Here is a 15,177-nt window from a genome sequence, read left to right on the forward strand (position 1 = left end):
CAGAGAGGCCCTGCAGAGAGACCTCAACAAATTAAAGGACTGTAAAGCCAGCAACTGTGAAGTTTAACAAGGGCAGGTGCTGGATTCTGCATCTGGGATGGGGCAATTCTGGCTGTTTGCATAGACTGGGGAATGAGAGTCTGGAGAGCTGTGCCATGGAAAGGGACCTGGGGGTCCTGGTAAATGGCAACTGGAACATGAGCCAGCAGTGCCCTGGCCCTGGAGGGCCAGCACTGCATTGCCAGCTGAGCAAGGGAGGGGATTGTCCTGCTCTCCTCTGCTCTGGGGCGGCCTCACCTCGAGTCCTGGGTGCAGTTTTGGTCACCACAATATAAAAAATATTAAGCTATTAGAGAGTGTAAAAAAGGAGGGCCATGAGAATAGTGAGGGGTCTGGAGGGGAAGCCATATGAGGAGCAGCTGATGTAACTTGGTTTGTTTTGTCTGAAGAAAAGGAGACTGAAGGGAAACCTTGTTGCAGTTACAACTTCCTTGTGAGGATAAGTGGAAGGTCAAGTAAAGATGTTTTCACTCTTGTAACAGGACCCAAAGGAATGGCCTGGAGTGGAGTCAGGAGAGGTTTAAGGTGGATGTCAGGAAAAGGTTTTTTACCTGGAGGGTGGCTGGGCACTGGAACAGGCTGCCCAAGGAAGTCATCACAGCACCAAGTCTGACAAAGCTGAAGAAGCGTTTGGACAATGCTCTTGGGCACATGGTGTGGGACTTGAGAAGACTTGCATAGGGCCAGGAGATGGACTTGATGATCCTCATGTGCCCCTTCCAACACAGCATATTCTATAATTCTATGATTCTATGTGCTATTTCTTGTTTTTCTGGGTATTACTGTTTAGCTAAATACATAAATTAGGGACTGAAAGAGGTACAAACTGTATCATATTTAAAATCAATGAGCTGAACATCTTTTTGCTTCAGAGGAATTGTTATCTTGCAAGCTACTCTTCTTGCCTGGTCTGTGTATTGGCTGTTGCACACAGCTGGCAGTGCAGTAGAATAACTGCAGGTGACAAGATCTAGGTATCTGGTAGATGCTTTTTAGATCTAGGAATGCTTTTGAACTTTTGCTGTTGAAAACAACTGGACTTAAAGAATTCCTTTAAAGCTCAAACACTTCTGCAGTTTAACTGGAAAGATACCCCATGTACTATGAATTTGGACAGGAATCTGCAGGACTGGGAATCCTACTCAGCAACAGAAAGTCCTGCTTTACACTTAGTCACAGTCATCTCCCTGTGACACACTGCCTTCTCCTTCTCTAGAAGGGGCTCCTACTTACATTAAGAAAGTATGTACATATCTGTATCTCCTATGAGTGATTCTTAATTTCAATACTTCAGTGATTTCATTTGTAATTTTATACAGACGACCAGGCATGTTGTAATGAATATTTCCATTCACCTCTTAAATTCTCAGGACTTACAGACTTTGTGAATAGAAACCGTAACTGTAAATTCAGTAGGATATACCACAGGGCAACTCATATTTCCATGCAAAATATAGAATATAATTCTGCAATTCCATGTACCATTGCAGTGTCTATCCATATGGCAAAAATACGCAGTTATGTACTACAACACTTTTAATCAAGGTTTATACTAAGCCTGAAAAGTGTTGGAACACTTTTATATAAATATTTCCCCAATGAGTCACTAATCCACACATCTCAAGAGCTGGCGTGGGGAATACTTGCATTCCAAGCCGTACTGCGGAGTAGGCAGCTTCTAAATCATTTAAAAACGAAGTGAATAAGGAACTTTGGAGGGAGGAAAATGAGTTAACAGATAGCAAACCCAGAAGACCGAGGACGCTAGCAGCCCAGCACCTGCCCGTGGAACGCTGCCCGCGCCCCCAGCGCTGCCGCCCGCGCACCTGGGCGCGCCCCCGCCGCGGGGGTCGGGCTCGGGGGCGGAGGGTGGGATCTCAGGCATCGTTTATGCCTCTTCCCTCCCCCCTCCCCTTCTTTCCACCTTCTGCTCTATAATTGCCCGCCTCCTTTCTCTTCCCGTTCTCCTTATCAGATGCGGAGCGGCCAGCGGGGAGGGAAGCGGCTCTCCTGCAGCAGGCTCAGCAGCAGCAGCCCCCCGTGAAAAGGAGCGGCCGCTGCCCGCCGGCCGCTACCCGGCTGATGCCCGCACAGGTCGGTGTGCGCTTCGCTTCGTCCCCATCCAGGGCAGGGGCGAGGCGGGCGGGGTCGAGGCAGGACCGGAGCGCTTCCCATCCACCTGCCCGGCCACTTAAGCGGCGGCGGGACCGGAGCCCCGGAGAGAATGGGACGAGGGAGGAGGAGATGGAGGAGTGGAAGGTGGCGAGCTCAGGCTAGGACGGGGAAACCCCTTTAGAAAGCCCCCTGCAAAGGGGGTTTATAGCTGAGAGTGATTAAACCCCGACCAGTGCCGCTGTTGGTGTGGCGGAGGCGCTGGCTGCTGCCCGCGGTGCCTCCTCCCTCGCTCGCTCCGTGCCGCGCTCTATCGGGGCAGTCGCTCCGCCCCGGCCCCGCACGGCGCTTTCCTGGCGGGGCTGCCCGGGCTGGCGAGCGCGTCCCCGCTCCCGGCCGGCATTCCCTGCCTCTCACGGGGCCATTCCCCGCCTCAGCTCGGAGTCGGAGAGCTCCGCGCTGTGCCTGCCTTAACCCGGGGCGGGGGGCACTCGCTTCCACATTAGTGGATGCTGGCAGTCCCCCGAGGAGGAGTCGGGGGTCAGGAGCGGAGCCCGTGAGCCAGGCTGGGGCCGCGCTGCGGGGCTGTGCAGAGGCGAGCGGGTCCCGGTCCCCTCCACCGCCTCCCTCTGCGGGTCCGGGGCACGGCCGCTCCGGCTTTGCCCAGGAGGAACCGTGAGCCTGTTCCCGGGCAGCGCGGCCGCTCGCAACGAGACACCGAGATAGGGAACAATCCCGAAGGACCCGCCCGTCCCGGGACCGCGCCGGGGCTGCGGAGGCGGCTCAGCCTCCTGGGCTGGGTGCGCGGAGCCGGGGCGCTGCGGAGCACGAAGGCGTGTGCAGCGTTGGTCCTGCTGGGAGCTCCTTCCCTCAGGAGCAGGTGCCCTGTCGCCAGGCCCGTGCCACGAGTCCTGGAGCCCGGCTGCGAGAGATGCTGCGGGGAGCGCGGCTCATCTCATGGCAGGGTTCTTGGCTTGCTTGGTGTCCACTCGTAGCGCTAGTCCGGCAGATAACTCATCTACCACATACTTACTAAAAGGTTAAATATATAAAAAGCAGAAGGAATAGGATATAATTTTTTAGTCCCAAACGATGTCAGCCACAAGGTGGCTGCAGACAGGGTTTGCTTGCCCGGTTAAGTGAACCCTGACCCAGAGGTGAACTTGTGTGTAGCTGATCCAGCACCAGTTGTGTCCATTCCAATAAATCTCATTTCTCTGGCTTTTCTCTAAAAGCAGCAGTAGAGAATGTTTTTAATGCTGGATTACCGATCAGTTAGTATTTAGAACTCTTGCTTTGAATGAGGGTTTATATCAAATGTAGCAGATTCAGCCACCACTGAGTGGATATTTTAATGTCTGGGTAATTATGGGAGGTAATCCACACATCGTCAGTGGTAGCTGCCAGGAAGAATGAGTTGTTTGCTGTTCTTTGAAGAATCTTACTTTATTTGATCCCAGTATTTACTTGATCCCAGTATTCCTGAGTTAGGGGAGCAGCATCAGTATCCAACATGAGATACAGAAGAGGTGGATTTCAGTCTATTTTGAGATACTTTCAATTCCTCCTATTGCCTGTCACCGGCAGCTGTCTGCTGAGTGTGATCCTTCGGTGTTTGAGGTTTTGAGGTGTTGAAGTTTTGTTTTGTAGTAGGAAAGCTGGGAACTCTGCACAGGTTTCTGAATTATGTGTGGAGGATGGGTCTAAGAACTCTGCATAGCAGTATTTAAGTTCCTGGTGCACATCTTTGATTTGGGATCTAGGTGTTTCCCTCTGTTTTGAGAGATTTATACTATGAGATGGTCTCAAAATATGTTTTTAAGTGATGTGAAATTTGTTGATAATTTGGTTAAAACTTTGATAACCTCCTTTGGAGATGGAATTTGCAAAGTATAATCCCCCTATGTATTTCTAGGAGTTGTATCAAACATTCAGGACTGGGATTTGTGACAGCAGACCTACCAAGTCCTGACTGCAACTATAACAGCTTGCAAATACTCCGAGAAGGAGATGTAGGTCTTATCCTCCTCTGTTTAATAATGACTGAGGCACTTCAGTCTGCTTTCTATATCAGTGAATAAGCCACTTGCTGTGTGCCTTCAGGGGAAGGGAAACATGGAAGGCAAAGACAGTGATGGTATCTCAGGAATATTGGAGAAAATGACAGAGGAGGTAAATGGAAGAAACCTGTAAAACAGAAATACATAAACCAAAATGTACCCAAGTAAGCCTTCAAATACTCTACTGACAGCAAGAAATCTACTATGAACTGTCATGATTTGTTAGTGTTGTAGAATTTTAACAGGAGAGGACAGAAAAACATCTTCTTGGCCCAGAAAATTGGCTAAAACTACTGCAGTAAAGTTGAGTGAAAGAGAAATATTTCTGAGTATGGTGCTAGGCACATGTTGATATATCTTGAGACTGGTATATTGAGAAGGTAGCTTCTGTGGTCGGGTAAATTAACCACTCTGAAACTTCCTCTTTGGCACCAGAATTGTTTCCTGTAACAGCTAGTTCACCTAGGACTACCTTTAGTATTCATATACTGCTGCATTCTGAAGTGTTGATTTCTCCTACCTGGTTAAGTTAGCCTAAATGGTTTTGGCCATGATGTAAACTACTGTAGGTGCAGATAATACAATAGAGAGCACAGGATAAGCTGAATAAATAGGAAAAGGAAATTGGACAATGGGAAGAGGATGTGAGTTCCTTCAGTTCTACCTTTTTAAAAAAGCTTTAGAGTTCTTTGCTCTTACTAAGGTTCTTACAAAATTGAATTGTATAGGAATACATATTGAACTTAATTATCTATAACATACTCTATCTCCAATGCTTGTGAATGGTTGGCAAAGAATATACAGTTTATTTTTATGTGGGCCAAGTTTTCAAAACTGTTGAGTAGCCCAAGTGGGGTTCTTTGTCCATTTCAGGTAAAATGTGCTTTGGTCATAAACCTGTTGCCAGGAAAATTTGTCTCCACTGATGTCTGTGGTAAATTCCTTGTTTGTTTTTTTTGCTTGGGTTTTTTTGTTTGTTTTAATCAAAATCCATATTTCCCCCACAATTTTCATTAAAGTGGATGCCTTCTCTTTGCCTGTTTAATAAGTCTTTTTGTTCCATGTGTTTTCAGACCTGCTGATACTGTGTATACTGAGGGGAAGAAGATGCTTTGTCGACACGAGATACAGAGCTGTTTTCTCTTGGCTTTTCTATCTGTCACAGCTTTTTTCATCAGTGATGTCCAGGGCCAAGGTAAGGCATAAATAAGAAGATGGAGCTGTTCACTCTGATGTGCAGAAATAGGCCTTTTATTCAATATGCCAGTGTTACTTCCCCCTTAGTAGGATGTGAATCCAATAATACTGAAAAGAAGCAGGAATTTTACTGCTGGGCTTGGGGAGCAGGTGGGAGTAGAATTACATTTTCATGTGTGCTCTTTGAACCCAGTATCTCAAATACACAAATTTGCTCAAATATTTGTGCCATCTCAAAATTAGTTATAAACAACATGTTTTTACTCCTATTTGCATGGAAGTACTTTTCAGAAATTGCTCTTATTGTTCTCTATGTAACCAAGTAATTTTGAAGGATCAGCTATGATATGAAGCTTTTATGGAATATGTATTTTTTTCTGTTTTGGAACACTGTTGTAGTGCTTGTATCATTCCATATTGCACAGATCTGTTAAATGTCACAGACTACTTCTGCAGCTTTTAAAATTAAAATCTCCTTTGTGACTATTAAAGGATACTGCTGGGGTTGTTAGGCTTACATATTTGTTGGATTGCATTGATAGTAGCTTGACTGCTAGAGAAAATTTATCCTATCCCTTGGGGAAAGAGGGAGGAAGAATACCAATGAGTTTTTATGATTTCTAAAGAAAGGCATTTCTCTCAACTTTAGATTTATGTAATCCCTTTGATATGAGATTGCATGGGCATAAATGGGAGTACAATTGGATCCTGGGGTCTTTGAAAGCATTTTGTATAATGTGTTATTCATGAGCACATTTGGAGACTATTGGCAATGTGAGGCTTTCAAAATCCTGATAATGCAAGTAGCAGTGTTGTCCAGTCTGCGTGGCACTCGAGTGCTGGGGGAACATACCATCGTGGATGTCTGGAAACCTGTGAACAATTTACAATCTTCTCCCAGAAAACATTTAGGGACACGTGTAAGTGGTCATACTCAATGTCGTTGATGTGAGGTGAATCAAGAAATGTATGTTCCCAATGTTCTGTGCATCATTCTGGTCAGAAATTAGGTCCAGAATGTTTGTGACTTAATGAACCAATAAAGCAAAGCATATGGTTAGTCTTTCCTCTGTATTTCAGTCCTAATACATATGGTTAAGATTTGCAAAACAGGACTGGGGATTTAGATCTATCTCCAGAAAGTTTTGTGAAATTCCTTGATCTTGGAAAACCATATTCTTCTCTGCCTTTTTTAAACTTTGAATCAATCAGTTACAGTTGGAAAGATTTCTCCCTTTAATACCAATACAATGAAATGAAGGTCAGAGAGGGTTTTTTTTCCACAGTAATCACACTAGCAGAAGCTGGAGTTGGTGTACTTGATGAATAAAGAACAATGCTTCCCTTGTTCTTAGACTCTTTCAGCAAGTATCAGCTATGGAATGCTGTCAGCAGTGTGATATTAAGCTAGTGCATCATTGCCTTAGCCCAACATGATTGTTATTCTATTGAATTAGGTGATTTGAAGTCTCTGCTCCATGTTCACAGAAAAAATGTCTCTTGGCACATTAAAAGTAATAAGTTGTTTCTCAAATTTTTTCTTTTCTCAAGGTTGTCACCTCTTGAGTTAAGCTCTTCATGCAGTTGGCTAACTATTTGCAATTTAATACTATTTGTTTGTCTTTTTTACTCAACTGTCTACACTCTGCCAAGGTGTAGGAAGAGCTGGCATTAGTTCCAGCTTGTGTTTCCTTCCTTTGGCAAAGGTGCTCAGGTAAAGGTATGCAATGTGACTTCTTGGAAAGGAGAATATGTTTGTGAGACTGAAGCCAACATGCCTGAAGCTACAAATTATCCCTTCAGAGGAGCTATGTGGTTTCATCTCATTTTTTGCCCTATTGCCTTATAAACCACATAATGCTGTACAGTTTTTACTCAACAACAATTATTTTTTCAGCACTGCTGTTTCTTCCCCATTCAATATAATGTATAAATAACAGCTTTTGTCTACTTATGTTCTTATATAGTACATGAAAATAATGCTGGGCAAGAAAAACACTTGAGAATTTTTCATGTATTCATAAAGTAACTTGCTTTGGGAGTTTTTCTGTATTTAAAGATGGAAACTTTTCTTTGTGTAGCAATAATTTCCATGTGTTACTACTGTAATTGCTAAGTAATTGCAGTGCATATTAACTTGTTCAATTCTTATGACAACACTAAATTGAAACCCACAATATTTAGTTACTATCCAAACTTAGACTATTGAATGTCTTAAAAAATTGTCCATAAGCAATTTATTGTATTTTTCCTTTCCAGTAAGAGTTGAGAGTAAGAGTTGTGTTTGTAGTGCTAATTTACCTGGTGGCATAAACCAAAGCCTTGAACTTGTCAGTTTTCTCTTGGGTGACTGCTCTAATGTTGCTGACAGCCATTCTCTTTTGCATTCCTGTAAAACAACTTAAAGAGATCTAGCTACTGATTTTTATCAGTTAACTGACTCAGCTTGGATTAATTTTTTTCCCTTTCTGCAAGAAGTGAGATTTTGTTCCACAGGCAATAAAGGTCCAAAGAAATAAAGATATCCTCTTCAGGTTGGTGAATGCGTAGTAGTTCCCATCAATATTTTGTTGTCTGTTCAAGTGCTAGATTTTTAACTTCCTTAGCTATATGTACTTTTCTATGCCAGAACGTTAGTCTTTGCACAACTAAGACACAGTTGATTATCTGCCTAGGGAATAATTATTTTCTTTCTTATCGTTTATTGTTGTGTGGGAATGTCCCTTCCACTGCACTGCTGCCTTTGATACAAAAAGTACCCAGTGAAAATTGACCAGTTATGTAAAGACTAATCTGGCACAACTTTTCTAGTCCTTCACATTGTAACTCTGTAGTATACAAAAAACCTTCTGGTGATCGTGTCCTTCTTTGCTTGTAAGATCTGTGATTGTTTTTAGGGGCTCGTATAATTTTCCTGTTTTGGTGATGGCTAATAGTGATTAGACCAGAACTATGCTTCTTTGTTAGAAGGTGATTTCATAAACTGTCAAGTTGACAGTAGGATGGAAAAAAATGACAAGAAGGGAAGAAGATAGCAGAGAAAGTGAACTCTGAAATTCTAAGACCTGATTGGGGTTTTTTTTGTCAGTCCTTGATGTTACTTTCTTGCTCGCTGCTCTGCTTCTTAATCCTCATACAAATTTACCATTTCATCCCAGTAAAATCTGCCACTTTTTCACACTTGCATACAGCCATTGTTTAAAAACTTTTCAATTCCTAAGGCAAAATAACAAAAGGAATTGTATTTTTGTGAACTTCTAGGTATGATTTGTTACTCTTGTTCATTCAGCCCAAATTTATTGTGATTTATGTATAGCTCAAAGACCCAATGAATCTTGAGAATGAATTAAAAGCTGTAATCCATAATTACAGTCTGCTTGGCTTTAAAAACTTTTTGCCATAGTCTGTCATGTTTTTACAATTATAGCATGCTGAATGTTCTTGCAGAAACCTGCCTAGCAAAACATTTTGCAGTACCAGGGCCAAATTTTCAAAGAACTGATGTTGTATTCGCAGTGATTCCTGCACACAACCTTGCTTGCAGCCTCTTTCTTTCTAAACTTTGGGGAGGTGACAGGCAGACTGAAGATGAGGTCTGACAAGATTGTGCCCAGCAACTAAGGAAATGCATGGGTTGGGTTGTGAGCCCAGTGCTGTGAATCAGAACAGCTTTGAATGTGTGGAGTTCATGTGCTGCTTGCTGTTTCTGTCCCTTTGCCTCTCTTCTTGAGCTTATTCTCTGAGGTCTTTGAGAATGCACAGGTGTTGTGAAGCGATTCTGGTACTTATGTGCTCTTTTCTGTGTTCTGATGTTAAGTCCTTCAAGGAAGAGAACTGCAGAACCTGCCCTGGTCTAACAAGACTGCCTCTTAGGGAATGAGAGGCTGGTTGCAAGGGAATGTATCTCTTGTATTAAACCTTCAGATTCTTACTTCTAAGACCCAAAATATATTTAATAGTAGATGACATGAAAAATCACACACTTCTCAATCTCAAAAAACTACAGCCCGCCTTTTTCCTTCTTTCTTCCCCCAGGCTGCTGGAAAAAGTAGCACATAGGAAAAAGTTGTTGGTTCAGGACAGGTCTTTGGCTGCTGCTGGTGCTAGAGCTGCATTGGCTGTAGCAGGTCAAATGGAGAGGTCAGAGATTGTTGGCCAGCACATTCTGCCTGGCTCAGATGCTCCATGTGCTGTAATCCTTAAATCTCAGAAATATCATGAGACTGTTGGTTTATTATATCTGAAGGACCAACAGACTGTGGGTATGAGCCTAGTCAATTAAGAGCAATCTTAGCCTTGAGGAAAAGAAATTGCCACTAGCCTGCTTCAGATTCATTTTCCTGAGTTCTTAGACTTACTAACAGAAACCTTAAGGATGTAGTGGCAAAGGCACCAAGGTTGGAAAATGGAGACTATTCAGGGGGTTGTGGAGACAGTGGGAAGAGGAGGAGTTATGTTGGAGGTGTTAAAGCCTCTAGCTTGTATCTCTTCTGTTGTTCAGTCTCTGAGTATCTTCCCTGGCTGGCTTTCCCTGTAGGTCAGTTTGTTCTCTGTGAGCCAAATTCTTTTCAAATGTATGAAGACTTCCCCTTGTTGCCAGACTTGGATACCCCAGGCTGCACTGCCAGCTGCTCTGCTGCAGTTCTGCAGTGAAGAAGGGATGTGCCCCCACAAAGCAAAGTGGAAAGGTTTTGTAGAGTGTGGTACAGTATCAGTGGAGTTTGAGCAGTAGGATGCAAAACTGTGAAAAACTAGTTTATGTGCAGAGACACACAGTTGCTGATATTATGGCAACAACATGGGTTTTCCCATTTGTTCTTGTGTGGGTCGCTTCACTGATATTTGGCCTCTTGTTCAATCATTTCATGCTTTTGTTCTTTTCACCTGCTGCTTCAATTTGAAACCTAGGTGATGGCACAATATAAACAGAAGCCAAATTTTACTTACCATCCCCATTGCCTCTAAGTCTTGACTTGCCTATGCATGCCTGCTAGTGTTGATGAGACTGAAGCAATGTTTGCAGCTGCAAAGCTTTGTGCTGCTTAAGCCAGGTTTGCAAATTGGGCAGCTGCTGTTCCCTTTGCCTTGTGCATGCCTGTCTTTTCTCTTGGTTATTCTCTCCTCACAAGGATTTGAAAATTTGGCCCTGGATGACATTAATTGTGGGGAAATGCCCACAGTTATGAGAGGTAAAGGAGTGTAGGTCATGCATATTTTCAGTGTAACTAAGAGAGCAATTTTAATTCCCATATATTAACAAAGAGCATTTTTATTACCAGCTTTGCCTGCTAAACTAGTGTCTTAACATCTAACATTGTTTGTCTTTCTATCATCTGCTGTTAGGTTGTTTAGTTTGTTTTGTAAAGAGATAAATAAAAGGTCTGTCTGAGGGAAGTAGTGCACTTGGGGATGTAATTTTACAAACTAATAAACTGATGTATGTGACATTTTAAATAACTTGCATCCTTTACCATTAAAATTTTGTGTTGTCTTCCTATATGTGTTTATTTTTGTTTGTTTAGAATTGATTAGTCTTTATTTGAATTTAAAATGTTATTTTCTTTCCAAACTTGCAGTGTCCCCACCAACAAGACTAAGATATAATGTAGTGAGTCCTGACAGTGTACAGATTTCTTGGAAAGCCCCCAAAGGGCAGTTCACTGGATATAAACTTCTTGTCACACCAAGTTCAGGTAAAAGTCTGTATGTTCTCTTCTAAGGTGAAAAAACTGTCTTCCTAAGGCATAAAAGCTTTCCAGAGTTTAGTGTCATCCTCCACAATGAATAAATTGTGATCAAGCTTTGAATAATGAAGTACAGAAGAGAGATTGATTTCACTAGAGGGTGGTCAGGCACAGAAAATGCTTAAGGAAGTGGGTCAATGCTAGTTTTGCTTTGTGTGTAGTCTTTTGGAATTGTCATTGACCATCTGTCTTTACCTTTCTTCCAGTGGGGTGTAAGGAAGTCTAGTAAGCATTCAAGGGAAAGCACTGGAATCCTAATTCAGTCAACCTTTAAGGTGGATCTCCTTGTCCCTTAGCCCTTAGTGAGCACTCCTGAAAAGATCAGAAAAAATAAAAAACAATCAATCATTCTTTAAAAGTTTTTTTGTATGAAAACTTGAAAAGATAGACAATAAAGTGGCTGTATAGAGCTATAAAAGTTATACTTCTGTACATTTAAAATTAAATTTAGATACAGAAGCAGTTTTAACATACAGCTAAAATACATCTTTCTACATATTGGCATGCAATCTTTATATATGTAAATGGACATAGAAATGCTTAGTATTTATTTTTATACCTGAGAATTTCTTTGCCCAAAGAAAGTTGGCAAAGCAGTAATTCAGAGGTGATGTGGGTACAGTAGAGTCAGGACTGACAGCCAATCACAGAGTGAAAGTCTGTAGGTATGATGTTACCACTTGACAGATTTTTGTAAAAAAAGTGATTTGGCTGGACACCGTGGCTGTTTCACGAGGCCCAGATACAAATGCTGATCTTAAGAATGTTTCTGTTTAATAAAACTGGTTGGACTGCCTATCCTGTTGCTTTTCTGGGGTGTTCTCTGGCCTGGCTGTATGGGTAGTCCCAAAATGCTTAGGTCATAGTAGAGCTTGAGGTATTTTTGAGTTCTTATGTTTACTGTGCTATAAGAAAAGCAAACAAAGTCATGCATTTGTTGGATTTTCTTTGTCTTTTCTCCTATAGGTGGAAAAACAAATCAATTAATTCTTCAAAATACTGCAACCAAAGCAATTATTCAAGGTCTTATTCCAGATCAAACTTATGCCCTTCAGATCATTGCATTCAATGAAGACAAGGAGAGCAAGCCAGCACAAGGCCAGTTCAGAAGTACGTGTCTCTTTATGGGTGACTTACAGAATGTGTCAGTTATTTAATGTAACTTCTGGAACTGTAACAATGCTTACACAAAAGGGAATGATGGAAAAACAGTTTTCTGTAGTGGAAGGAAAATCAAAGCCATGTAATTTACCAGGTGTAAGTACAGGTGGAGCCTGAATTGATTTCATAGTCTATTCTTGCATTAGGCATCTTTGTTTCCGTTGGGTTGGCATCCCTTTGTTCCTCCTTTCATTAGGAAATTAGCTGGTATTTCATGGCAAGATCTTCAGTGAATAGAAAGTGTTGTATTCTGATAATTTTAAAATCTCATTTTTATTAAAAGAATGTTATAGCTGTGACAACTGGCAACTAGATTCCAATTCGGTAGTATGACAGGCTGATTTCTTAATGGTCTTCAGTGGTCAAATATGTTTTAAAAATTAAATTTGTATATGATCAAGACATGCTCTTAATGTATAGATCATAGTGATATATACACATTTTGTCTGATTTATCTTGATATTCATGTTAAACACGTTAAGTATGGTTGGTGGAGGTTTGGCTGATAATGTGGCAGTGTAGTGCAGTAGAAAGCCTAATGAATTCTGACACTAAATTTTTCTCACTATCTTTGCTAAACTACCTTTCTCTTAAAACCAGCACAAGACAAAATATGCTGAGTACTTGATGTAATGTGTATCCAAGTCCTTTTAGCTTTTCATCATTACAACTGTGTGTTTACTACCTTAAGTTCTGTCCTGGTTAGGAAATCCACAAAACCACAGATCACTTTAGCAATAAAGAAAAGGCCACAGAAGGCTACAGTAAATGTAGCTGTTTTTGAAATGGCATTTAGGAAAAATAGAGCTGGCAACTTAAGAATATGGGGATTGTGTTCTATTTAATATGCTCTGTTTGCTGCACTTAAGGCTGGAATTTCATTTAAAAACACGATGCCTTTCATGAGTAAAACCAGATACAGCATATATACAAATTCTTTTTTTGCTTTCCTGTATTATAGGTTTTTTTTCTCTTGTTCTCTGACATGTGGCCACTAATTCTTGAGATGAGAAAAGGTCAAATATATAAAGAGCTTTGAGAATATCATGTGGTTTAGTGCATTGGAAATATGGTTTTAATGCTGTGGAGCTGTAACTGATGTACGAAGAATTCTCAAGCTTACAATAAAATTTTATTGTCAAAAGAGTATTTCTATTTATATAGCAAGGTGTACATTCTTACTCTAATACATAGTGTTTAATGAACTAAGATCAATGGGGATTTTTCTTTCCTTTGAAAATGCAGATGTAAAAACACGTGCTAGATAAAATCTTTGTATATGTAAATACTGGAGTAAAACTGCTGCCTTGGTTCTTCCTATGTGGTTAGAATTTTGACAGTTCCCAAATCCAGAAATCTCTGTTAGGATGTGACCAGTTTGTCTCCTTTGAACATTTTCAGACTTTTGTACTGTTTTCTCTGCAGACTTGCCCCTCAATAGCACTAGCATTAGAGGCCAGCTAATTGGCCTTGCTTTTGGCCTTTTCTCAGAGGAGTGCTCCTACAAGAATAAGCAGCAGCATTCTTTTTGGCTGATATTATTCTGATACTTCACCTCTCATGTTAGTCAGAGCCTTGTTCAGTCAAGGATTAAACCCAGACTTCTAAGACCTGATGTTGTTGTGGCATTATCTGTAACTCATCTAATAACCAAGATCTGCCTTGGTAAAAGCTGGTTCCTCAGCAAACTTGTGGACTTGGATTGTCTCCCAAATCAGTTTCACAATTGTTTGCTAAAGACAGAGGTGACACACAGTCACACTTACTGTCCTAGTAAGGAGTCAGAATTTCAGGTTTTTTGTTCTTACCTCTGTACCTGGAGTGTGAGCACTGTGGGTTCAGTGAAAGGTTGTCATACTGAGAAAATTGTATTCAGATGTATGACAGTGGCTCGTTTTCTTCCTTAGTGTTGTGATTGTATTTTGGATTGGAGCTGGTTGATTCAGGTATTCCACATACTATTGGGTAAATTAGTGAAATCCATTTGACTTTGGCTCCACTAATGTACAACAGCATATTTGGACTGTCTTACATAGTCAGGAGACAGATAACGTCCCTTCATGCCCTCACAGTAGTTTTTTGAATCACGTAGCACAGAGAGAGACTTTGTGCTGGTTGAGGATCTCTGCCTGCCTGGGTGAATGTCAGTCATAACCCAATTTTACATAAACTAAGAAGTGTAATTGGAGTAGAATTTTATTTTCTGTGGAAGATATTCTCAGCTTCATTGTTTTAAGCTTTTCTGGCTGCTGCAGACAGCTGGAGTGTGGATACCCATTAGCATTCCAAGAAAATTCTGGAAGGGCTTTTTCTTCCCAATACGTGACTTTAGTAATGACTTTGTCAGAACCTTTCAGACTGTTACTAGAGCAATACTGGCTACTAATATAGTATTAGGAATTGATAACCAAATTGGGTTCTGCTTGGCTGTTGTGAGAGTTTTGGGACATAGTAAGGGAGGTATCCCACCCACTTGTGGAATAGGAAACTGTCCAAGTGTCAGTTCTGGAGCAGCCTTGCACTCCTGGGAGTATTTGGTGCCCTGAATACAGATTTGGGCATGGTATGAGCTGATTCTGTGAAGAGGACAGTGTAACAGCTGGCTTATGTGCTTTTGTGTTGACTGACTTGGAGTGGAACTTTGCAATGCTGGACTCTCCCCAGCTACCTTTGCCAATTCTCTGGCCTGTATTTCCAGTGTGGGATCTTGTCTGCATGGGCTTAGGTGCTGATGTCACTATTTGGACTCTCCTGTGTGAAAAGAGTCAGTTTTGAGAGCTTTAATGATGATAGAATGGGGAGAGATCCATAAAAATAATAAAAGCAAAAGGAGGGAGGGAAAA

The 15,177-nt window shown here is 41.6% G+C and overlaps 1 protein-coding gene across 2 annotated transcripts in view; it reads left to right on the plus strand.

Moving 5' to 3' along the window:
• Positions 1-2,026: 2,026 nt before the first annotated feature.
• Positions 2,027-15,177, plus strand: part of COL14A1 (collagen type XIV alpha 1 chain) — a 109,536-nt gene continuing 96,385 nt past the window's right edge. For both annotated transcript variants that reach the window (XM_079300104.1, XM_079300105.1), the window contains exons 1-4: positions 2,027-2,154; positions 5,306-5,427; positions 11,006-11,122; positions 12,140-12,283. In XM_079300104.1, the coding sequence (XP_079156230.1) occupies positions 5,340-5,427; positions 11,006-11,122; positions 12,140-12,283 (349 nt within the window). In that variant the 5' untranslated portion in view covers positions 2,027-2,154; positions 5,306-5,339. The remainder of the gene's footprint in view (positions 2,155-5,305; positions 5,428-11,005; positions 11,123-12,139; positions 12,284-15,177) is intronic.

This window comes from Erithacus rubecula (genome assembly GCF_903797595.1).
Source record: "Erithacus rubecula genome assembly, chromosome: 3".
NCBI lineage: Eukaryota > Metazoa > Chordata > Aves > Passeriformes > Muscicapidae > Erithacus > Erithacus rubecula.